We start from the raw sequence: 26298 nt of genomic DNA on the forward strand, positions 1-26298 counted from the left end.
ACACCATGCTTTGTAGATGTCAGCTATGGCAGGCAGAGTGACACTGTGATCTTGTTAGCTGTTCTCACAACCCTCTGCAGGACGTATGGTCTGAGACTGTGCTGTTCCCCAAACCAGGTTGTGATGCAGTTTGACAGGACGCTCTCGATGGTTCCTCTCTAGAATGTTGTTATGATGGGCGGGAGGTGTTCACTTTCCACAGTCTCCACAGGAAGTGGAGGCGCTGCTGGGCTTCTTGGTGTGAGCTGTGGTGTTGGTGGACCAGGTCAGATCAGCGAATTGCACTCCCAGGAACCTGGTGCTACTGACTAGCAGCCAGTTGTGCCACCTCCTCTCTATAGTGCCTCTCGTAATTTTTCCTGATGAGTCCAACTATATCAGTGTCATCAGCAAACGTTATGGTGTTGTTGGAGCTGGAGCTGGCAGTGCAGTCATGGGTCTGCAAGGTGAACAGGAGTGGACTGAGCGCACAACCCTGGTGAGAGCCAGTGCTCAGAGTGATGGTGATTGACGTTCTGTTGCTTATCTTGACTGTCTGTGGTCTTTCATTTAGGATCCAGTTGCAGAGAGGTGTGTCGAAGCCCAGTATGCAGAGCTTCTCAATCAGCTGTTGTGGAATGATGGTGTTAAAGGTGCTGTAAGTAAGTAAGGTTAAAATAAGTGCTAAATAGCTCTGCATTCCAACAGCCATCACTGATCTAGTGTTTGGTCAGTAACATGGGTCTCCCAGTCCCACCGCTCTGCAGTAAACAGAAAAGAAATGTTCTGGTATCCCTTCCCACTTTATAAAATCAAGAGAGAGAACCCTAGACACACATACTTATTTCAAGAAATCTTGCTAAGACAAACTTACCGATTATTTTACTTGTTTCAAGCACATGTTTGCTTTGAACTAGTTTTTATTACGCCATTTTTGCAGTCTGGAGTTCTCTCTGATTGGATGAGGTGGGAACGGGATAGCAGAACATGTATTTCATGTTTACTGCAGAGCGGAGGAACTGAGGGACCCATGTTACTGAGTGACCAGGCACTCTATATCAATGATGGCTGTTGGAGTGTAGAGCTATTATTTTAACATGTCCCCTATTTTAACAAACAAAGTAGGGCTGGATTAATCGATTTAATCGAATTAATTCGAATTAATGATTTAGGGAGATTTTTTTTTAAATGAAAATCAATTAAAAAAAAAGAGAAAAAATGTAATTAATTATTTTTTAGCACATTCAGCACCAGAGGTCGCTGTGGGCCGTATGGCTGTGTGTATCAGCGCTTTAATTAATGGGGATACATGCCGGTGTTTGCAGTGCTAAAACTATATTAAATATCATACTATTGCCCATTTGACATCGAGTATCTATCTTTCAATTTGTGAAAAAGAAAAAAAAATGCATCCATACATTCCCGTTTTATACCGTGGTGAATATGAGTATAGTTTTAGAGTAATTCTGTGTAATCCCAGGAAACGTCGCTAAGCAGCGTTTAGTGCATTTCACTAGAAACCATGCCATTCCTCGCCTGGATCAACAATCAATCTGAAATCAACGCTATATTATCGGTATTATCTTTCATCATGCATGCATGAAAGGGTGGGGGTTTCTATGCTTCGATCGTCACCAACGGCATACGTTGTGGAGTAACATTACAATAACACTTTCAGATCACAACGAAGGCATGCTCGGATCAACGCAAGATTGATACCATATAGCTCTTACCTTGACTAGGATGTACTGCAAAAAGAATATTCCAATTATCTGATCGCCATTCCAAGTATTGATGTCGATCGTGTTGCCAACATAATCCACCAAAGAAAATGAATCAGCTGTGCTTGATTCTCTCCAATCCATGTGTTATAAACTTTACTCCTGCCCGACTAGGAAAACCTGGACCAGAATTTTTAGATCGACGTACAGGCCAAGCCAGAGAGATTCCAAGGATGTGCAATACCGGCCGCAAGGCGTTAGACAGCGTTATTGGACGTTTGCGATCTCAGACCCATTCCCAATGATAACATCAGGCTCCCTCGATGGATTATGAATGGAAATAGTGAATAAAAGAAATAACGACCAAAACCCGACTTATCTCGGGTCTGGCGGCCAATCACGATGATAGTCGGGTTAACTCGCCATCGCTTGCGTGCCAATCACGAGTATAGTCGGGTTTTAATCGTTTTTTCTTTTATTAGCGATATCCATTCATTTTCATCCATCCAACCTGATGTTATCGTTGGGAATGGGTCTTAGCTCGCAAAAGGGCAAATACCGCCACCTATCGTCTCCCGGATGGTATTGCACATCATTGGATTGGATTGGCTGGGGATGTGCATCAGAAAGAAAACTCCGGTCCGGGTTTCCCTTCTCGGGCATGCAGTATCGTGTTACCACATTGACTGCGGAGGCTGGGAGCAGCGTGGAGTATGTGTTTTGGACTATAATGTTGGATCAATGGACGCGATCGATATTTGGAATGGCGATCAGGAATTGGATTAATCTTTTTGCAGAACATCTGATGTGAGGTAAGGACTCTATGTTACCAGTCTTGGGTTAATCAGATGTTCCTTTCACCGCCATCGGAGCGCGCGTGTGTGTGTGTGTGTGTGTGTGTGTGTGTGTGTGCGTGTGTGTGTGCGTGCCGTTGGCGTGGAGCAAGACACGGATAAGCGATTTTTCAGCCCGCCTCTCTAGCGTGCATAAGGACACATATACTATCGATAATCTAGCGTTTATTTGAAAACTATTCATAAATCAGCCGAAAAATTACAACATGTTTTGTGTATTCCACTAAAGGGCTATTATCGCGTCTTTCTCTGGAATTACTAGAAATCTCCAAAACTATACTCGTATTCAAAACGGTATAAAACGGAAATGTACAGATGAAAAAACAATCCGTTTCGTACATGTTGACTGCAAGCAAGTCATTGATAAGCGACGGGTGTATTAGACCCATAGTCATAATTTAAGATATAGTTTAAGCGTTCGCAAATATCCCTGTCCTCCCATTGATTAAAGCGCTGGCCTACAAGCCCTAATTTGGTCATATCCGGCCGGTTCTGAATGTGTTAACACATTGTGTGCTAGCCGGATATGACGATTTATCGCTTGGATGCCAGCACGTTAATCAATGGGAGGACGAGCACATTTGCGAGCGATTAAACTATATCTTAAATTATGGCTATGTGTCTAATACACCTGTCGCTTATCAATGACTTGCTTGCAGTCAACATGTATGAAACGGATTGTTTTTCCATCACTACATTTCCGTTTTATACCGTTTTGAATACGAGTATAGTTTTGGAGATTTCTAGAAAGAAAAAAAGATTCTGCGATAATAGCCATTTACTGGAATACACAAAACACGTTGTCATTTTCCGGCTGATTTAAGAATAGTTTTCAAATAAACTGTAGATTATCGAGAGTATTTGTGTTCTTTTTTTTTTAAACTTAATTTTTTTAGCGTTTATCGCTTTTCTGGTCAAGCATGACCGACAGAAACAGGTTGAATGGGATGTAGAGTAGGGGAAGACACTCTGAGAAAATACGGCGGGTCCGGGAATCGAACTCGTGTACCCCAGATCCGTGACGAGCACGGTTGTCCCCGACGCAGAAATAGCGCCGAGATACGCGGTGAGCTACGGGAGCTCCCCCTAGAGTATTTGTGTTCTTATGCACGATTCAAAAGCGGGCTGAAAAATCATTTATTCGTGCCGCGCTCTGCGCCTAACACCACACACACGTTGTGAACGCTGTGAAAAACAACTCTGATTAACCCAAAACTGGTAACATAGAGTCCTTACCTCAGATCAGATGTTCTGCAAAAAGATGAATCCAATTCCTGATCGCCATTCCAAATATTGATCGCGTTTATTTGATCCAACGTTATAGTCCAAAACGCATAATCGAAAGCTGCTCCGAGCCTCCCCAGTGAATCTGGTAACAGACACTGCTTGCCAGAGATGGGGAAACCCTGGACCGGAGTTTTTCTCTGATGCACTTTTTCACTCAATCCAATGCAATGATGTGCATTACCATCCGGGAGACGATAGGGGGCAGTATTTGCCCTTTTCGAGCTCAGAGCCATTCCCAATGATAACGTCAGGCTGGACGGATATCGCTAATAAAAGAAATAATGATTAAATAACAAGAAATCTCGTTATTGGCAACCAACGCATGGCGAGAAATAACGATAAAAATCTCGTTGTTGGCAACCAATGTGTTAAGAGTCACCTTTTATTTTACAAAAAGTGATGTTTGGACTTCCGGTTTGACCGCGGAAGAACATGGCTGCTTAACTCGCGAGCTCCCCGACAGCAAAATGATTTAGCCCCGGAAAACATTTATTAACAGCACCAGGGTATATATTTAATAGGGATGAAAGAAGGGGCTATCACGAGACGTAGGGCGAACACGATTACAACTGAAAAGGACGACGGAATGGCAGAGAATGACGACGTAACGGGAGGAAAAGATGGCGACGATGGCTGTGAACAAGAGGCCACGCTGTTGAACATATACAAGGAGCTCAAAGACTTCAGAAAAGACAATGAGCGTCAATTTCGGGAAATAAAGAATGATATGAACAGAATGAACGACAGGCTCGGTGAAACGGAGGGGAGAATCGGAGAAAATGAAAATGTGCTTGATGCGGCGACGGTTTTAATCAAGAAACTGATACAGAGGCATGCCGACATGGAGGCTAAACTGCTCGACCAAGAGGGCAGAACGAGGAGAGAGAACCTACGGGTGTATGGTATCCCAGAGGAGAAAGAGGGAAAGGACATGCATGGATTTCTAGACGGCCTGTTTAAGGACGCACTCGGACTGCCTCATGACATGGACCTTCGTATCGAACGAGCACACCGGGCATTGGCCCCAAGGCCTAACAACCCGCAGCTGAAACCACGGTCAATCGTGGTTAAGTTTGGGAGTTACAAAATGAAGGAAGAGATAATACGCCGAACGTGGCAGAAGAAAAACGTCTCATGTGACAACGAACGCTTCTATGTCGACCATGACTTCCCCACTGAAATACTGAAGAAGCGAGGAGAATATGCCGAGGCCAAGAGAATAATGAAGGAGAAGAATCTCAAGTTCCAGACACCGTATCCAGCGAAGATGAGGGTATTCTACGAGGATGGCACCCGCCTGTACCAGAGCGCAGCGGAGGAGACGGCGGATATGGCAAAACGTGGATTCAAGATCACCGTGGTGAACCCGACTACCGACCCGGATCGAGAGGAGATACTGCGGCTGTCTACCTGGCAGATAGTGGGAAGAAAACGGGGACCGGGGGACGACATGCAGGCGACGGGGACTGAACGCCCCGCACAGCAGGGCAATGGACATCACGGATACCGGGAGAAACTACAGGGATTCAGACGGGGACAGTCAGAGGCGGACAATTAAGATAAAGTTCATGAAGCGCATGGATACAGATAAGTCACGGGGGCATCGTCATAGAATAAATAACATCACAATATGTATATAAAAAAAAAAAAAAAAAAAGTGATAAAAAAAAAAAAAGGTGTGAAATGAGAATAGAGGGCAATGAATAGGAGAGTATGCTAAAAATGTGGGAGGGGAAATATCCCGGATGGATAAAGAAAAAATATAACTAAATGAACCACAGGCCATTATGGCTATGTCATAGAAGTTACAATGTACCAATATATATCTAAGAGGTATACAAATGTTAATTGTTGGAAACGTTACCGTTTTGACAAGTTCAGTTGAATTGATCGCACTGTATATAGATTACAGTGTGAGCCATACGTTACATCAGGGTATACAAAATAGTAGGGGCACAGTTTTGGGCAACCTGCCTTGTGCCATATGCACTCCTCTGTTAGTCGAGGGGGACCAAGGTGCACGGGTGAGTATCGATCTCACCCTCGGTACAATTGTTCTATCTGGGGTCCTATCGAACGTAGCTTGGGTAAATGTGGGGGGGGGGAAATGTATTTATGTTTTTTTATATGTTCTTTTTTATTTCATTGTGTACTATACTATTGTATATATATCTCCACAGTCTCAGGAACTAGATATAGAAATGTGGGAGAGTGCGCCCCAGACATAGAGGTACTACGTCCTGGATTGCACAGGGGAGATACATTACGAGGAATATGGGGCTGATTAAAATAGTATCGTGGAATATAGACGGATGTCATCATCCCATTAAGAGAAAAAAGATACTGACGTTCTTGAAACAAAAAAAGACGGATATTGCACTAATTCAGGAATCGCACCTGGATGAGGAGGAGTCGGCCAAGCTTAAGAGGGATTGGGTGGGACAAATATTCTATAGTACGTTCTCTTCTAGGAAGAGGGGGGTGGCAATATTGGTGAGAAAAAACATAGATGTAAAGGTGCACAATAGTTTCTCACATGATGAGGGAAGATGGGTTATACTGGATGCTGATTTAGAGGGACAGAGGACTACCTTAGCTAATATATATGCGCCCAACGGGTCGTCCTCAGACTTTTTCCATGAAGTATGTGAGGTGATCAGGAAAATAGGGAATAGCAACGTAATCATAGGGGGGGACTTCAACCTGGTTGTAAACACCTTAATGGACAAATCGTATCAACCCAGGACCGCTGACAACGCAGGGAGACTGGCGGTTGGTGTACTGATAGAGGAATTGGGTCTAGTGGATATTTGGAGGGTTATGAACCCACAGGAAAGAGACTACACGTTTTACTGTCACCCGCATTCCTCATACTCTAGAATAGATTATTTCCTGATCTCTAGCGCGCTGGTAGAACAGGTAGCAGATACTGGGATAGGGAACATTGTAATATCTGACCATGCTCCGGTTGATTTAGTGATCACATCCATGGAGGAAGGGCAACGATCTCGGAGATGGCGATTCAATAACCTGATGTTAAATGATGAAGGATCGTGTGCATACATTAGAACTATATTTAAGGAATTCTGGGAACTTAATGAAGGGTCAATAGATGATAGTGGCATAATGTGGGACACATGTAAAGCTTACATGAGAGGACGACTCATACAATACGGTGCAATACAAAAAATGACAGCGTTAGATGAGGAAATTAAAATACTCTCGAAACAGCACAGTCAGAGACCAGACCCAGAAACGTGGAGAAACCTAAACAAATCCAAGTACGAATTGAACAACATATATCAAAAGAAGGCTGAATATGCGTTATTTAGGACCAACCAAAGATATTATGATGAAGGGGAGAGAGCGGGTAAAATACTAGCGAATCGGGTTAAACAAATGCAAAATCAAAATATTATATCCTCAATTCGTAATAAAGATGACAAGATTATTACAGACAAAAAGGAAATTAATAATGTTTTCAGGTGTTTCTACCAGGATTTATATACCCCACAGAAGGCGGTGGATCAGGTAAAAATGGACGCGTTCTTCGACAAGATCAAATTACCGTCGTTATCGAAACAACAAGTAAAATCAATGGAGGGGGGGGTCTCGATAGAGGAAATACACGCGGCAATCAACAGCCTTAAATTGGGTAAAGCACCAGGAGACGACGGGTTTACTCCCGATTTCTACAAACAATTCAGTGATATAATCGCTCCGAGACTATTAAAAGTATATGAGGATTCATTGTTAAAAGGGGGATTGCCCACTAGCTTGAGATCGGCCACTATTACGTTACTACAGAAAAAGGGCAAAGACCCTCAATACTGTGGAAACTATAGGCCTATATCCCTGAGCAATTTGGAAGAAAAAGTATTGGCAAAGATACTTGCGAATAGAATAGAAGATGTACTACCAACTTTGGTGCATTCAGATCAAGTGGGCTTTGTGAAGGGGAGAAACTCAGCTGATAATATCCGCAGACTCCTACACATAATGTGGAAGGTCAGGAATGATACAGAACCTACAGTGGCCTTCTCATTGGATGCCGAAAAGGCCTTTGATAAGGTGGAATTTGCATTCTTATTTCACACGCTAGAGCGCTTCGGGTTTGGACCATCGTTTACTGGGTGGGTAAAACTGTTATACACAAATCCGATGGCATCAGTATTGACCAACGGGATCGTATCCTCGCCCTTTAATCTAGGGCGGGGGACGAGGCAAGGTTCTCCGCTTTCTCCCCAAATGTTTGCGCTCTTCCTCGAACTACTTGCTATCGCACTAAGGACTAATCAAGACATCAAAGGGGTAATAGCGGGGCAGGTAGAACATAAATTATTTTTATATGCGGACGATATCTTATTGGTATCCAGCAATCCCCAAACAGCAGCTGGGGTCATTGGAACTATTATCGAGTCCTTCTCCGAAATATCTGGATACACAATCAACTGGAGCAAGTCAGAAGCAATGCCTCTCTCTAAATGTTGTCCCCCTGCTATCAGGAGGGGGTGGCAATACAGATGGATGCCGTCAGGGTTGATATACCTAGGAATAAAGCTGATCCCAGGTCTGAAAGAGTTAATGCAAGCCAATATTGCCTCTATAATCGAACACATTAGTGCTCTGACCCAGAATTGGGCCAAGATGAATATGTCCCTCCTGGGGAAGATAAACTTAGTAAAAATGATATTGGCTCCCAAATTAAATTATATCCTATATATGCTGCCGCTGACTCTCCCGACCCAGTTACTCAAACAGTATGACAAAGTCATTAATGTATATCTGTGGGGGGGCAAAAGGCCGCTATTTGGACGGGCCAAAATTTATTCAGCAAAGGAAAATGGCGGCTTATCCCTGCCTAAACTAGACTGGTATCATTATGCATTCTCGCTCTCCCAGCTCTCCAAACTGAATCACTCGACTGAGGAGGCACCTGCTTGGGTCAAGATGGAGGAGGAAATGATATATCCCTCATCTCTGGAATCCTTCCTGACACAATCAGACAGACCTATACCTTTTAAAAACCCTTTAATGGCATGTATCAGGGAAACTTGGAATCAATCGCACAGAATGACTGGTGATAGCCCATATTTAACTACAAGAGCCTCTATATGGTATAATAAAAAACTAAAGATTGGTAAGAAATCAGTCATATGGGACGATTGGATTAAAAGGGGGATACATGTACTAGGTGATATAGCCGGGGAAGATGGGGTTTTGCCTTTTGAGGATATTAAAGAGGATTTTGATATAGATAATAAAAACTTTTATAAATTCCTACAGATTAGACATTGTATATCGTCATCAATAGGAGGGCCAAAGTGTGGCCCGATTACTGCAATTCAAGAAATATTCTATAAAGGATGGCGTAGGAAAGGCGGTGCGTCAAGATTTTATGATGTTATAAGAGAATACAATGCACCCAAATTGGCGGGTCTGAGGTTGAGCTGGGAGAACGATGTACGTGAGGATATTACTGAGGAAATGTGGGAGAAGATGGTGTCCAAATGGAGTAAATTCTCTCGGGAGGCGCAATCACAACTTATCTTTTACAAAGTGTTGAACAGAAGCTATTGGACGCCTAGTAAACTGGCCAGACTAAAATTAAGGGACACTGACATCTGCTGGAGATGTGAGAAGGAGACAGGCACTTTACTACATATGCTGTACGAATGTGAGAAGGTCCGAAAAATGTGGGATCAAATTGTAATATTCCTAAGTAAGGTTCTGAATGTGAAGATAAATAACTCCCCATTGGCATGTGTTTTGGGTGTGGTGCCGAAAGGGATTAAACTGCCTAAATACCGGGGAATGTGGTATAGAATGGCCATGATATCAGGATGTAGAATTGCATTACGACATTGGAAATCACCCGTGGATATTACTTTTAAAGAATGGATGGAATTAATGTTCCGTACAGCATCATATGAAAGGGTGACGTATAGAGTCGCAGGGAGAGAGGATATTTTCGCTGAGGTATGGGACAGTTTTCTACACCTGACTGAACGGTCTGGGGACAAATGATTAAGGTGGGGTTACAATGATATCAAGGATGAATATGAAAAAGGGGATCTGATCTGATGGTACTTGTACTTTATAATGTATTATGTATGTATGTGCATGGATTTTATGTCCGGATGGTGTATCTATGGAACGGTCACTGTCTCTATCACACTCGCATATGCGCATGTATAGCCGCATACAAGTATCTAGGATACACATATTCGTATGTGTACATAATAGGTTTACACACACTCATATGCACAAGGATAAATTATACATGTCAGGGGCACACATACATGCACATACTCACTTATAGGAAATAGGCATACACACACCTACATATACACATAGTTGAAGTATAGGCTCTCACTGACACATATGGGGGATACACATGTACATAGGAGACACACACATACGTAGCTGAGACGCACATATATATACACACCTGAGATATACACTCACATAGGGGGCAGAGGCACACATGGATACGAGACACACACAAGAGATAGGAGTACAGTCACATACCTGGAAGATGCACACACACACACATGTGAGGCATGTACACATGCTTACGTGATACACGTACCCACATACGTGTGTTGGAGACACACATGCATGCATGCTATCATGCACACCTACATGTGTCTGGGACGCTTTCTCTCACATGCAATATGGAGAAGGGTGGCATCCCGATAGAGGATGCAGCACATACCTGCTCGAAGGTAGATCGGTCTACATGCAAAGTATATATATCAGGGATGTATACGCACAATGTATAGTATAGTATTTTTCTTTTTTCGTAAGTCTTTTTTTATTTTCCATGTCAGTTGTTAATGTATTTGTATGAGTCCTTTACATGTTTTGTATGTTCTTACAAAAAAGAAAAAGGCAAATCTTGGAAGTTGCATATGGTGATGTGGAAAGAGATGTTTTGAATATTGGAGAGATTTGTGCAAAAAATATTAAAAAAAAAAAAAAAAAAATGATGTTTGGTGAAAGTAAAATTTGTACTTTATTAATCCCAATAGGGAAATTCATTCTTGTTTGATGATCAAGAGGCACGTTTTATTTGATTTAACCTCTTCCACCTGTGGGATATTGTGGATATCATGAAGAACGTGCTTAGTCAACCGAGATCCAGTTAATTAGCCAGACAGATAGAAATATATACATAGTATTTAAGCATTACATCACGCGCAGGAGTGGTTTGTGAACAATAAACCATGCCTAGGGGTGGTCGTTAGACCCCCCTAGGCATGGTTTATTGTTCACAAATCACGACTGCAAGTGGTGTAAAGCTTTTATACAACTGCCAGATTCATCCAACCTTATTTCTATACAATAAACACACATTAATCGAAGATTTATTGAAAAAACCATCCGCCAGAAAAAGTAGTTCCCACAACTACAAAAAAGACAAGTTGCCTCCATGTGGAAGCAGCTTGAAGTGCATCCAACCAAACTAACACATCCAACTGTGTATTATTGGAATGATTGAGAGAAGTTGCCTCATGTGGAAGCAGCTTGAAGTGCATCCAACCAACTAACACATCCAATTGTGTATTATTGGAATGATTGATTGAAAATTGTATTACCAGATGCAGAATGGGTACAATACAGTACGGCTCAATACACACAATTGTTAAGGGAATGCAGACCTACTTTCCATAGAACTTCATTCTTAGATGCTTCTATATAAAGTAGGTAAAACAAATTAAAAAGTTTTCTTTGCCCTATAGGAAAAAAAACGTTTTCTTCGCCCTATTTTTTTATTTATTTCTTTTAGCCTAAACTTAACCAGTTGGAAACCAGGGGTACAGTAATAAAATTAGCAATCAACCAATCAATCAATTCAATAGACCATGCTCACTTAAAACAGCGCTGCTTCTCTCTCAGTCTGACTCCCCCGCTGTTGCAGACAGGAGTGTGTGTGTGCGTGTGCGTGTGCGTGTGCGTGCGTGCGTGTGTGTGTGTGTGTGTGTGTGTGTGTGTGTGTGGGTACGCCAGCGTCGGACAGTGTGAGAGTGAACGCTGCAGTCAGTGGGAAGGAAGTAGAAATTAAAATCAATCAATTAATCAATCAATCAATCCGCGATTTTTCTTTTGTTCTAGATTGACTCAAGACCCATCAATTACATCATCCAACATTGTTTAAAGGACTAACACATTCCCCTTGACAGAATCGCTTCATATTTAGTCGTTATGGCGCTATCAACATTCTGGCGCTATCAACATTCTCCCGGAGTGAGCCGGTGGAGTGATATGTGATTCGGTTGTGGGCGGGTCCTGAGCCCAGGACCGTGGATTGTTGCCAATAAAGACGTGTAAATGGACTGTTTCAGCCAATCAGAATCGAGAAATTTGCATGCCGTTGTATAATTAGAGAGAATGGCTGAGGCTCTCGCCCAAGGTGATCAGCTGAAATTGCCCAGGTAGAGAAGAATGAATGCTGTCGGGAGGAGCCCTATATAGTGAAAAGGGGGAGGAGTGGGTCCCATTTGATAGGTCAAATGGGTGGGGGGGAACACAGGATAGGGGACAAAGGGGAGGGGAATGTCTTTACATGAGAGTTGGGGAATCAATATTCCACACACCCATGCAGTCCATTGGCGGACCGCAAATGACATCACGTCATAAATCAATCTCTCCAGACTGTTTGACAAAAGTATCGTTTTATTTTTCAAACGTATTCAAGTATAAACATCATAACCATGTCACAACAGCAGTTATAATGTATATTATCATCAATACGTTAGTTTACCAATAGGTTAAAGTGTTATTAGATAGATTTTCGTTTTGGTGTTGTTTAGTTCGCGAAAGTAAAAAAAAATTTGAAAATTTGAACGTCGGGAATTGGGGTATATATTAGGGATGCACGATATTGCTTTTTTGACACCGATACCGATACCGATAACTTTATGCTCCTCAAGCCGATAACCGATATCGATAACCGATATTTATTGTATTATAAATTATTTTTTTTCAACATGAAACAAAACATATCACAATACAATAATAATACATAAAAAGACTTCCCATGACAATAACTTAACACCAACTTAAATGTGACCTAACCAGACAACAGAAACAAAAGCCAAGACAACAGTTTTGACTGATAAAGTGACCATATTTATTTTTCCAAATGAAAATTCACAATCCGTCAACAGCTTGTGGTGCATCCAACCTAAGACACTCGAAGCTTTTTGTTCTTCTTTTTTCAAAGCGGAGCCTTGAAAAAGAGGCTTTGAGTGGACACATCACCACCTCACATCACCACCACAACGGGTCACCTGCGGCATCACCACCGCCACGGTGTTGGGGGCCCGCTTGTACCTATTGACGAGTCGTTTGCTAAATTAAAGAAGTTTGACAGAAGGGCAACCAGCCAGGCAGCGCCGTTATCTCACGGGACGAGTAGCTACATTAGTTAGCCAACAACCAGCCAGGCAGCGCCGTTATCTCACGGGACGAGTAGCTACATTAGTTAGCCAACAACCAGCCAGGCAGCGCCGTTATCTCACGGGACGAGTAGCTACATTAGTTAGCCAACAACCAGCCAAGCAGCGCCGTTATCTCACGGGATGAGTAGCTACATTAGTTAGCCAACAACCAGCCAGGCAGCGCCGTTATCTCACGGGACGAGTAGCTACATTAGTTAGCCAACAACCAGCCAGGCAGCGCCGTTATCTCACGGGACGCGTAGCTACATTAGTTAGCCAGCAACCAGTCAAGCTAACGTTAGCTGGCTCCAGTAGCTTGTTGATGTCGTCAGGAGCATTTAGCCTGATGGCTACCTAGCTCCACTTCAACCAGCATCGGGAGATCCAGCAGCTTGTCGATGTGCTAATAGCGTCAGCAACCTAACGTTAGCTGGCTCCAGCAGATCGACAAGCTGCTGGAGCCAGCTAACATTAGCTTGCTGAGGATATTAGCACATCGACAAGCTGCTGGAGCTCCCGATGCTGGTTGAAGTGGAGCTAGGTAGCCAGCAGGCTAAATGCTCCGCGACGCTGAACTGCATGCGCCGGTCTGTCTGTCTTGTGGAACGTCTGCATTGCATTTATTACAAATAGCAAGCGATCTTTTTACTCTGAAACTCCGAGTACCGACGCGGCCATCTTTGTTGTTAATGTTAACTTGCGTGGCTACGTCACAGCCAAGTAAGGGAGCGCTGGATTTGTGTAAAACGCCCTGTTCCTAAACCACACGCTGTCAGTCGTAGCACAGTACTGACAAAACGGGAGGAGACTTTAGTCAAAACAAACGCACTTCATTCCAATTCACCCACACCGAATTTTTTTTTACCAAAAAATATATTATATTATCGGAGCTATTAATAACGTTATCGAGTTTATCGGGATGACGTCATAATTGCTGATATCGGCCCGATAATTATCGGCCCGATAATTATCGTGCATCCCTAGTATATATTGAAGCGCAGTTAGTTTATCTTCCCTATTTTTAGCATGTAGCAACAATTAGATTTGAAATTAGTTTCAAAATGGTGCCACCCTGGCAAAAATAAAAAAAGCTACTGTACATACAGTAGATTTCATTATCTGTTCTTATGCACGCCTGGTGATACTAAATCCAAATTGAACTTGGGCATTTGAAATATAAGATTTGGCACAATCCATAAATGTGCGAATTGGCTATAATAAGGTCATTTATAAGCCTGCTATTCTATATTCTATAATAATATTTCAAATTGCATTGGTCCGGAGGTGAGAATTCAGTACTGTAGCTACAAAACCTTCTGTTTAATCATCTTCCCTTTATTCATTTCCTTTGATTTTTTGTACACGTGATCTCAAGAAGGTACTGAACGAGATCAGTGGCATTTTTTCATGTCTCGTCATTTTTAGCATGGTGTATATAGATTATTATTTTTTCTTTTTAAGTGAAGATTGGTGAAAGTTAGGTTTGCACTTCAATCCAAATATGGAAGTTCATCTTGGTTTGATAATTTAATAAAAATAAAGCTTATTTTAATGATTTCCTTGGCGTTTCTAGTTTTTAAGAGAAAAAAATCGATTAAAATCGTAAATCGGATGTGGTGTGAAAAAATCTGAGATTTTATTTTTAGGCCATATCGCCCAGCCCTAAAACAAAGAAATACCACCTACAGCACCTTTAAATGCAGAGCTGAAGTCTATGGATATCATTCTGACGTGAGTGTCATTGTTATCTAGGTGAATGAGGGCCAAGCGCAGTGCAGATTGCATCATCAGTAGATATAAATTGATGGGGGTCGAGGGTGAAGGGGGGATGGGTCTGATGTGTTGCATGACCAGCCTCTCAAAGCACTTCATTATGATTAGCATCAGTGCAATGGAGCGGTAGTCATTAAGGCATGATACAGGGTATGATGGTGGCCAACACGGCGTCAACAGGAAACCGTAAATAAAGTAATCGACTAATCGACCACAGGAAAAAAGGTAAATAATGTATGTTATGTTGTAGCCATAAGTAATATATTTCCAAACAAACAAAAGTCCAAAACAAAAGCCACAACCAGGAGTTGAACCAACAATCATTGCAGTTGCGGGCGGGTGCCCTCACCACTATCTAACTATGATAATAGTTAAGAGTTAAGGTTAGTTTTAAAATTCGCTTAACGGTTATGGTTACGGTTAAGACATAAAATGAGGGTTACATTTAGGGGTCGATCCCCAGCAGGGGAACATAAAGGTTTTCTGAAAACTTAAAAAGTTTTGAATATGTAATATATGTACTTATTTGTAATACGTACACATGTAAAAATGTCAATACAACATGTATATATATAATTTATGGCTACAACATAACATAACATACATTATGTTCCTTTTTTCCTGTGGTTGATTAGTACTTTATTTACATATTTTAAGCGAGATCGGGCTGTGGTGGCAGACTTGAGACACAGACAGAGAGTCCTTGAGTGTGCGTCGAGGGATGTCAGCTTTGCAGGGGTTAATCCTGGACAGGGCTGAGGTCAGACACGGGGCGTCCTCATTGGGCTGTGGCATGGCTTTCTTTGCTCTACCCACTCAGCCCTGGTAGTGTTGGTGCCTTGCTCTACCCACTCAGGTACACGGGGAATGGAACCGCCAAACCTGGCAGTGTCGGTACCTTGCTCTACACACTCAGGTATACAGGGAAAGGAACCCCCAACACTGGTAGTGTTGGTGCCTTGCTCTACACACTCAGGTATACAGGGAAAGGAACCCCCAACACTGGTAGTGTTGGTGCCTTGCTCTACACACTCAGGTATACAGGGAAAGGAACCCCCAACCCTGGCAGTGTTGGTGCCTTGTGCATTGCTCCTAGCCTCTACATATGGGCCTAATGGAACTGCCATAACAGAGAAAAGACATTATATCATATCTAGGTTATGATTATAGATTTTTGCTAAGCACCACCCCACACACACACAAATATTAATAATACATTAATTATATCAGTCAAACGTTAAAAAAAAATAAAAAAAATGAGGCATACAGGTTCCCAGGCAGAAATATAAACAGTGTCTTTGGAGGGAAACAGATCATTTATTACCAAAAACCATCGATTGGAGGATACTCGATCAGCCTGAGAATGATGACACCTGACCACAAGCATGATTGGGTATCAATCAGCGGTCACTGGTTGCCCAACATAAGGGGGGAGGGGCTCCAGCTTCCTGTAGCCCCATTCGAGGAATACAATTACATTTGCATTACAGCGATAATGAAAGGACAATAAAATGTTGTCTTTAGCTTGGATGGTGATTTCTTGAATGAATGAAAGTGAATTTATTTTGTAACCTGTATTTACCCAGAGTAGGTTTATATACCCAGAGTAGGGGATAGGGTACACATTCACACCTGGAAGTTGCCCAGTACAACCACAGTCTGACCCTGTTGGCCACTAGGATTTGCCCAGTACAACCACAGTCTGATACGGTAGATTGGCCACTAGGAGTTGCCCAGTACAACCACAGTCTGATACGGTAGATTGGCCACTAGGAGCTGCCCAGTACAACCACAGCCTGATACTGTTGGCCACTATGACCTGGCCAGTACAACCCCAGTATGACACTGCTGACCACTAGGAGCTGCCCAGTACAACTACAGTCTGACACTGTTGACCACTAGGACCTGCCCAGTACAACCACAGTCTGATACGGTAGGTTGGCCACTAGGAGCTGCCCAGTACAACCACAGCCTGATACTGTTGGCCACTATGACCTGGCCAGTACAACCCCAGTATGACACTGCTGACCACTAGGAGCTGCCCAGTACAACTACAGTCTGACACTGTTGACCACTAGGATCTGCTAGTGGCCAACAGGATGAAATAAAGAACAACAGTCACTGTTAAAACTCCCCAACTCCATTCCCTGTAAAGCCAGCGTTAGCATTAGCGTTCTAGGCTGATGGGCTGACCCAGGTCAGGGTAAATGGACTACATGTATAGCTCTTTACCCAAAACGCTTTACAGCTTATGCTTCACATTCAGTCACGCACTCGCTAGGGATGGGTACCGAATACTTTTGAGGTACCGAACCACGTCGGTACTACCGAGTATCGATTCAAGTGAGATACCAAAAAAAGAAAAAAAAGAAAAAAATAATGTTTTACCTTTTTTCTTTCCATGTCAACGTTCACACGCACAATATATGCTTACCTAGGATTTGACTTGATTCAACAACAAAGCAGTCGGAGCAATGGCAAGCCGAAAACTGTCGAAATTGTAGTTATTTGAAGTTTGGATTTTTTTTTCACGACTGAGGTAGGTAAATTAAATTTGTTGAGACTAAAGTACCGAAAAAAAATACCGTTGGGCACCGGTATCGATTCACAGGTACCGGTACCGTATCGGTTCAAATGTGAAAGGTACCCATCCCTACATATTCACACAGCGGCGGCAATATGCAAGGTGCCAACCTGCTCATCGGGAGCAGTTAGGGGTCAAGTGTCTTGCTCAACAACAAGCTGCCTTTTGAACCTTCCATTTACCAGACGACCACTCTACCTCCTGAGCCACTGTCGCCCCTTGGATCCATATTCATAGAATAATGTATAGAAGGGATGTTCCCACGTACATCAATGCCCCTGGGCCACGGTAAAGACAGAGCGGGAAATAATCAACCCAAATCATGGGGACCTGGAGACGCATCTGTCGCTCATGACGGGCCACTGGCTAGAAGCCGTTTACGTCGCCTGACTTTGATTTGATGATCTCTGAGCAGTTCAGGTTATCACTTTGTAGCAGAATATAGGTGTTCTCTTTGATCTACTACTACTCAATTGTTGGGGAACACCCTGTAGGCCTACACATAAAGAAAATTCTAATCCTTTTTTTCCTTTTCTTTCTTTCTTTCTTTGTAACTATTATTATTATTTTTACTTTTATTTATTCATTTATCTATTTTCTATTTGATAAGTAATTGGGGACAGGTAGGTATGGATATATGATGTATACTATGGATGGATGGATAAGTATACTAGTCCAGGATCAGTAACATCTATACTGGTACTGACTCTTTTGTTTATCAACTTCAACTTCAAATTACTTTATTTTCCTTTCGGAACTTCATTTGTGCAGTGGTTGAAAGACAAACATACAGTCACAATACATAGACACTTTTTTTTAAACTACAGTAAAAATACCACTATATAAAAAAACACCAACTACATTAAAACTACAATACTTAAAGCATGATATATTAAAAACCATGTGGAGCAGTTCTATATGTATATAAATAATAAATAATAGTAGTACAGGTGATATATGTCCATCAGGTGGAAGGGGGAGTCTATTTTAAGTACCGTACTTTTCGGACTATAAGCCGCGGCTTTTTTCCCCATTTTTCGACCCTGCGGCTTATATAACGGTGCGGCTTATATGTGGACAAAACCCGAAAATCGAAATATTGCTTTTTTTACTGCATTGAAATGTTATTTATCCTTATTTGCTAAACTTAATACAACTTGTAAATGAGTTAATTCTTGTTATTTGTCCGACAGTATTGTGTCCCAATGTCATTCTCTGTAGAGGTGGGAGTCATTCTCTGTAGAGGTGGGAGTCATTCTCTGTAGAGGTGGGAGTTATTCTCTGTAGAGGTTGGAACTTAAAGCTCAATATAAGAGGCCATGCACCACCACCCACAGAATCGAGAAAGAGCAATCAATCTGTCAATCCTTTCCGTGTCCGGGCCGGGTGAGGTTTCCCGTGTTGAGTCAAATTAAGCCGCAGGCTCCACTCCTTACATATGGTAATTAAACATTAAAACACATGCGGCTTATAGTCCAGTGCGGCTTATATATGTACACATCATTCAATTTAGCTGCTGCGGCTTATAGTCAGGTGCGGCTTATAGTGCGAAAAGTACGGTAGTCCAAAGTCCTTATGGGGGGGGGGGGGGGGGGGGCAGTCCGGCCTCCACCAGACCTAGGTGTTCAGCAGTCTGATGGAGGTTGGCACGAAGCTACCTAAGCCCCTTTTGTTTAATGGTGAAGCTCTGTATCGACGGCCTGAGGGCATTAGTTTGTAATAGGTGTGAAGGGTGTGTGTGTTGTCTTCAACTATTTGGGAGGCCTTTTTAACTGTCAGTTTCTTGTGGATGCTGCCGAGTGGCTCCTGGTCCTTCCCAATTATCTTGCCGCTGATCTTAACGACCCTGTCGAGAGGTTTCCGGTTGATGGCACGCATCACTCCAAACCATGATGTAATGTTAAAGGACATTATCGATTCCACAAAGGAGTTGTAGAAAGCCTGCAGGATTGATGGTCGGACCTAAAGCTTCCTCATCTTCCTGAGGAAGAACAGTCGCTGTTGGCACTTAGAGTGGATGTTATCTGTGTTGGTCTTGAAGGTGAGCTTATGGTCGATGGTGGTGCCAAGATATTTATACTCCTCAACGCGCTCTATTTTCTGGCCATTTATCTCCAGAGCCGGGGGTGTTGTGGGGTCACGCCTGAAGTCCACCAGCAGTTCCTTCGTTTTGCTGGGGTTTAGGTCCAGGAAATTGTTCTTACACCACTCTGCGAACCTGTTCATTTCTCCAATGATGCGGTCATTGGAGTTGGTGGTGTCAACGATGACTGTGTCATCAGAGTATTTGATGAAGAGCATCTCAGGGTCTGAGCTGCTACAGTCGTCGGTGTACAGAGTGAACAGGACTGGTGAGATGACAGTTCCCTGTGGTGCCCCGGTGGATACTGTTCTGTTGGAGCTATAGTTGCCGTTGAATCTAACGGTCTGGTGTCTATTTGTGAGGAAGAACAGTCGGTCTTGATTGGAACACACTGGCCTGATTGGAAGGACATTTAAATCATTATAAATGGGGAGGTGTAAACCTTTGATAATCTGTTCAATAGCACCTAATAGCCATGTAAATGCTTAATCCGATCGTTTCTCTCTGGTTGGGATAATTATAATTAAAAACCTCTTACCCGAGCTGCCTTCATGATCCTCTTGGCTTTAGCGTTGAGGTAGAAAACCTCTTACCTGAGCTGCCTTCATGATCCTCTTGGCTTTAGCGTTGAGGTAGAAAACCTCTTACCTGAGCTGCCTTCATGATCCTCTTGGCTTTAGCGTTGAGGTAGAAATCCCCCCACAGCGTCTTGAGCAGCACCTCAGCCCTGATGCCCATCCTCTGGCTGTAGATCTGAGCAAACTGCTGGATGCTAAGAAAACAAAGGAGTCCATGTCATTTCAATCCCGTCATTCCAAAACGGAAACTTCAGTTAATTTACTTTACAATAGGTCTAGAGAGCATAGATTCTCATTAGGTTGGAAATGTTTTCATGTCGTTAGTATTTACTTTGACCTATATATATACCCAGGCTAGATTAGCCAAAGCATGGATGCTTTTTATCAGCAGTTACAGAAGATCACACCTGGGGCTGCCCAGTACAACCACAGGCTTACACGGTTGCGGCTACATGGACAATATTATGTCCTCAACCCAATTGAAATAATTCAGATTGGACATTTCAAGGGACGCTAAATAAACTCGACCTAGTTTACATGGCCCAAAGCATGTAATCAGAATGACTTGTCTGACATGCCCAGAAAGACCCTGGTGTACTCAACACCGCATAGGTCCAGGGTTCAATTCCGCGATGCCAGGTACCCAGGTGGGGTATCTCCCGGGCCTTTCTGTGTGGAGTTTGCATGTTCTCCCCGTGCTCGCAAGGGTCGAACCCCCCGCCCCCCCCCGATAAGAGAAACCCAATGGAAAAACATGCAAAACAACAGATCGCTAACGCTGTCACGTCTGTGACGAAGATGGGCAGGAGCACTTGGATGGTCACCTGGGTGTGGCTCACGCCACAGCCCTCGTCTGCTCCCGGCTGCCCTTGGGGGGGGAAGGACGACGGGATGGGTTAAGCGCAGAGGAGTATCGCATCGGCGATCCTACAAAAACAATGCATGCGTGTGTGTTCCGGTGTGTGTGTGTGCTAACCGTGTGTGCTAACCGCTAAATTAAAGACCTCTGCTGCGACAGGTCCTGCATTATTATTATTATATTATTAACACCTATGTTCTGCTGCTTATTAAGAAAGAAGCACAGAAAAGGAGATACTGTGCCAAGCAGCACACGTGGGTTCATTTTGATAGTTATGTGCGTAATTTTCAGCATTTCCTTCAACAACATCGACTTGGCTCATTCCCGGGTGTAATGTAAAGCCACGATAGCCAGGGACCAGCAACCTTCCACCATTGTCCGGGTACTAATGTCCAAGTCAAAGGGAAAACAGTCAGAGTAGAGCTCCGGACTCATGATCGGAAGATCACCGGTTCTAGACCCAGTCAAGGCTGTTGTCGGAAAGTGGTGTTGTTGTCCAGCAGGGGGCACTCTGTCCTCTGGACTAGTCAGTAACAATGCCCCTGTTACGGTGATAGGGATACCGTATAGCTGCGAGTGCCGTCCTTCGGATGAGACACTAAACCGAGGTCCTGACTGAATCTCTGTCGTGAAAGAACCCAGGACGCCTATCGCAAAGAGTAGCGGGTTCCCCGACGTTCCTGGCCAAATTCCCAATCAAGTATCTGACATCAAGGCCACCTAATGATCCCTTCCCCTTAATTGGCTGATATCAATCCCTGTCCCCTGAGCCGTTCAGCCATTGTATAGTGTGATGTGTGCCTGGTGCCAGTGTATACCAAGGTTGGGTGCTACCAGTGGTGCTGAAGGAGACAATTTCCACCCTACATTGTGGGGAGCTTTGAGTGTATAGAAAAGCACTATATAAATGTAATGAAATTAATTAATTAATTAAAACACTAAAATGGTCAAACAGACTATTTTTACGTCTTAATTTGGATAACGTGATTGAAGAACAAGTTGGATATTCACTACACGGACTGACCATCAAGACATTAAATTATCCTTTTAGCCAACGCTAAGCTTCCAGAGGCGGTCATGGAATTTTTTATTGGAATTTCCCCAGAAGCTCCTTCATGTCACTCAATGACGTCAAAGAGCTTAGATGTTACACATGGGGCAACATGCTAAGAAAGAATATAATTATAATTATCCCAACCAGAGAGAAACGATCGGATTAAGCATTTACATGGCTATTAGGTGCTATTGAACAGATTATCAAAGGTTTACACCTCCCCATTTATAATGATTTAAATGTCCTTCCAATCAGGCCAGTGTGTTCCAATCAAGGTGGTTACATGGTGGCATTTCCATTCTGACCGAGCTATTATTCAGATTATTAGTGGAATATTAATGTAATTCATGTAAACACAGCTACTGTTGGCCACTGAACAGCTCCACTGGAGCATATGGGGTTTAGGTACATTGCTCAAAGGGGAGAGCTAGTCCAGAAATCGAACACATCGTACTTTGAGGCCACTGCTGGTGGTGTGGTGATATTCTCTCTGGTTGGTATCAGTCTAGTTCACATTGTATTTTCAAATCTAAAAGATGGGAGACTTCCGGTTGGTGAACAATGGAGTAGGAGGCAGCTGTCGCTACTCCTGCAGAGCGAACCCATAAATGCCACAATAAGCACACTTTTTTCACCTTTCTTTTATTTCATTTGGAAGTATTCGCACACGGACAAGCTCAGATGTGATTCCAGACCATACAAAATGTCAAAAGACTTGAGAAGACGGACAAAAACGGATACGCTAACTTTACGGCCTACAGTGCAGACAAAAGCCTCGCCTAGCACAAGCGACCCCCCCCCCCCCCCCCCCATCATCACCAGACATGGACATGCTAACGCTCACGACATCCGAAGAAGGAATTAATTGCTTCGATATCTACAATCTTCAAGCAAGAACTCCAAAAAGCCCTGGGTGAGAATCTAGCATCTATGAAGTCAGAGCTTCAAATGGTGAAAACAGAGCTAACGGATAGCGTAGCTAGTATCCAGTGTGAAATGTGCACTTTGAAATGCATTGTGCGTGAAGTGGAGGCCGTGCTGTCCACGTGCACCGATGATGTAGTGGCTCTCCAAGCTAAAGTCGAACACATATCTACCGAACAAACAAGACTGGACAACAGATGTGAAGACCTAGAAGCGTTGACATCCTGCTGAAGGACATTACAACGGATCAAGATTCAAGGTATGACCATCTCGATATTCCCTGGATTACACGACAAAGACGGCACGAGCCAGAGCAGCTTTCAAAGATGTAAAACACAAATTGTATGACATGAAACTACGAGAACTACGGTTCGGTCTGATGTTCCCAGCCTGTCTTAAAGTGTCCTACAAAGGCGTTCAGAAGGAGTTCAAGACACCAACAGATGCGGAGACATACATTGAAACACTGGACAAACAGGCCATGTAAAAAAAAAAGAAGAAAAAAAAGAGTGTTTACAATGAATCTCAATCAGAATAGACAATGACCAATAACGGTCAGATCAAGCCGACACAAATACTGAATATCATTAACTGATTGAGATGCCCACTGTGCTAAATACTTCCACTGTTTTTTGTGTTTTTTTTCTTCTCTCATTATCGGTAATATCTTCTACTAGTTCTTCACTTTGTATGATGCTAGTTAACTACCACGAGCAGAAACTATTATTTAGAGGCGCTAAAAGAAACGCTCAGATAATGCAGATGTGTGTATATGGATATTTATATGCATATATATCCACCTTATGTGTATGTATATTTATATGTGTATATTATGTATCTTTTTCCTTTTTATTTCTATCTATTTTTGTTTTCTTTTATACTTATTAGGGGTGTAACGATGCGACCTCACAACGATTAAATTCGATTACGATTCTTCAGGCAACGATTCAATGCATCATGAAATCTCTTCATTTGAACACGATTCGATTCGATTAATTTTCTATCAGTTAATTCCCCAAAAAAATTTGAATACACAAATGTGGCTGGGGGAACTGATTCCCTCAGCATGAATGGACTATAGGTCAATAAATTTTTTTTGTTTTATTTCGATTAATTTCTATTATAATAGATTCTAACATTTTCAAATCGATGCAGTTGAATCGTCACATTAGAATCGATGCATTTCGATGCATCGATGCATCGTTACACCCCTAATACTTATACTTCCATCTCTGTTTAGATTCAAGATGCTGGAATGACACATTGAGTTAACATTCGGTTAGATACTGTTCTTTATTATATCGTGGGTGAAACGTTCATATTCCAACCACTATGTTACATAACCAAATACAACACTCACACACACACATCTATACAATATGCACACACACAGCTATACAGTACACTCACACACACACACACACACACACACACTCATATAGGCTCATGCATACACACACACATAGCTATACAATATACACAAACACACATGCCTATACATACTCAGATATACACATACACTGCTGTACACTCAGGTGGTTAGCGCTTGCACACTCATTCAGACATACAACACATACACACACATCAATACAATATATACACACAAACACACACACACAGACACTTCTAATGCCATTTTACAAGGAGGAAAGGTGGAAATGTTTATGTGCTTTATTAATAATATTTTATTGTACATTATCTTACTGGGAGCTGTGCTCTGCGGGGGCTTAGACTGAGACAGCTGTAGTTCATAAACTGTAAGTATGGTTAGAGTTATAACTTCTAATGGAGTTTGCACCGGGTACTTTGCTGGGTAGGTGCAAGGGGGGGGGGGGGGGGGGGGGGGGGGATAGGGGTGGATTCAGGGTTAGATTTGAATCAATTTGGAGAACGCACTGGGCACTCTGCTGTTCTACAGCAGAGTAGGTGCAACAGGGGGGAGGGGGTGGTAGTGGGTCATATGTAGGTTCTGTTCTCCTGTTTTAGTTTTTGACATTAAATTGTTATTCGTCCAAGTTATTTGTTTTTTCCTTTCTGCTCTTTCTCTCTCCCTCCCCTCCCTCCCTCCCCTCTCTCCCCCCCCCCCCCCCCCCAAAGGAAAGGGGGGCCTCTCATTCCTCATAATTACAAAACACCACTATGATGACCACTAATTGGGCGGCTAGGTGGTGTAGTGGGCAAGGCACTCGCCACCAATGTGGAGACGCTGGGTTCGCGTGTTCGAATCCAGCTCTCCACATTGTTTTCAGTTTAGCTGGTCGTCCGCAGTAATACACATTGGCCGTATTACGGGGAGGGAAACTGAAGGGTGGGGATTGGGCGTTGTGGACCGCGTCTCCTACAGGTCGGTTGGTGCGCCTGCGCAGTAGAATCAGGAAGTGTCGGGGGCAGCGTGAGCCTCCCACGCGTTACTCCTCGCCACTGAGAGATCGAGCTGCGCAGGTGAAAAGATGCGACTGCTGTTACCTCAAGTACCGGAGGGGACTTGTGCTATGTATGACTTAGTCCACATTGCAGCCGGCTTGTGGGAGGCAAGAAACAGCGTTCATGACAGGGGAGGGTTGAATTGGATGATACGAAATTGGGATGGGAGAAAATATAGAAAAATGGGAGAAAAAGTGGATAAAAAAAAAATGATGACCACTAATTATCTCAACCTAGGTAACAACTCTCATGTGAGATTTGTCAGCTGGAACATCAAAGGCCTGGGAAGCCCTGTCAAGAGGACGAAAGTGCTCACGCATCTGAAACATCTCAAGGCTGACCTGGTGTTTCTGCAAGAGACACGCATGCGTAAGAAAGATCAGGTCAGACTGAAATGCCCCTGGGTTGCTGAAATATTTTACTGAGACTTTAATTACAAAGCCAGAGGAGTCGCCATATTGATTTGCAAAACGATTCAATTCAAATCTTCCAAAGTGATTTCAGATAGAGAAGGCAGATATTTGATTGTTTCAGGCTTGTTGAGTAAGGTCCTGGTCCTACTGGTTAACATATATGCTCCTAACTTTGACAGCTCCACATTTATGAACAAACTATTTTAACGAATTCCCTCACTAAACAACGCATATCTAATATTTGGTGGAGACATGAATCTAACTATTAAGCCACAGCTAGATCGCTCAAGCCCACGTAACGGCTGCATAGACTCCTGGA

At 43.0% G+C, this 26298-nt stretch overlaps 1 protein-coding gene across 1 annotated transcript in view; it reads right to left on the reverse strand.

The window, feature by feature from the left end:
• The window catches only part of efl1 (elongation factor like GTPase 1), a 438901-nt gene that overhangs the window by 349764 nt on the left and 62839 nt on the right, over positions 1 to 26298 (reverse strand). The window contains exons 8-9 of the mRNA XM_084308272.1: positions 20376 to 20499; positions 19653 to 20011 (exon numbers count right to left, since the gene is read on the reverse strand). Coding sequence (XP_084164398.1) covers positions 19653 to 20011; positions 20376 to 20499 — 483 coding nt within the window. The remainder of the gene's footprint in view (positions 1 to 19652; positions 20012 to 20375; positions 20500 to 26298) is intronic.

The sequence above is a fragment of the Notolepis coatsorum genome, assembly GCF_963971535.1.
Source record: "Notolepis coatsorum genome assembly, chromosome: 2".
NCBI lineage: Eukaryota > Metazoa > Chordata > Actinopteri > Aulopiformes > Paralepididae > Notolepis > Notolepis coatsorum.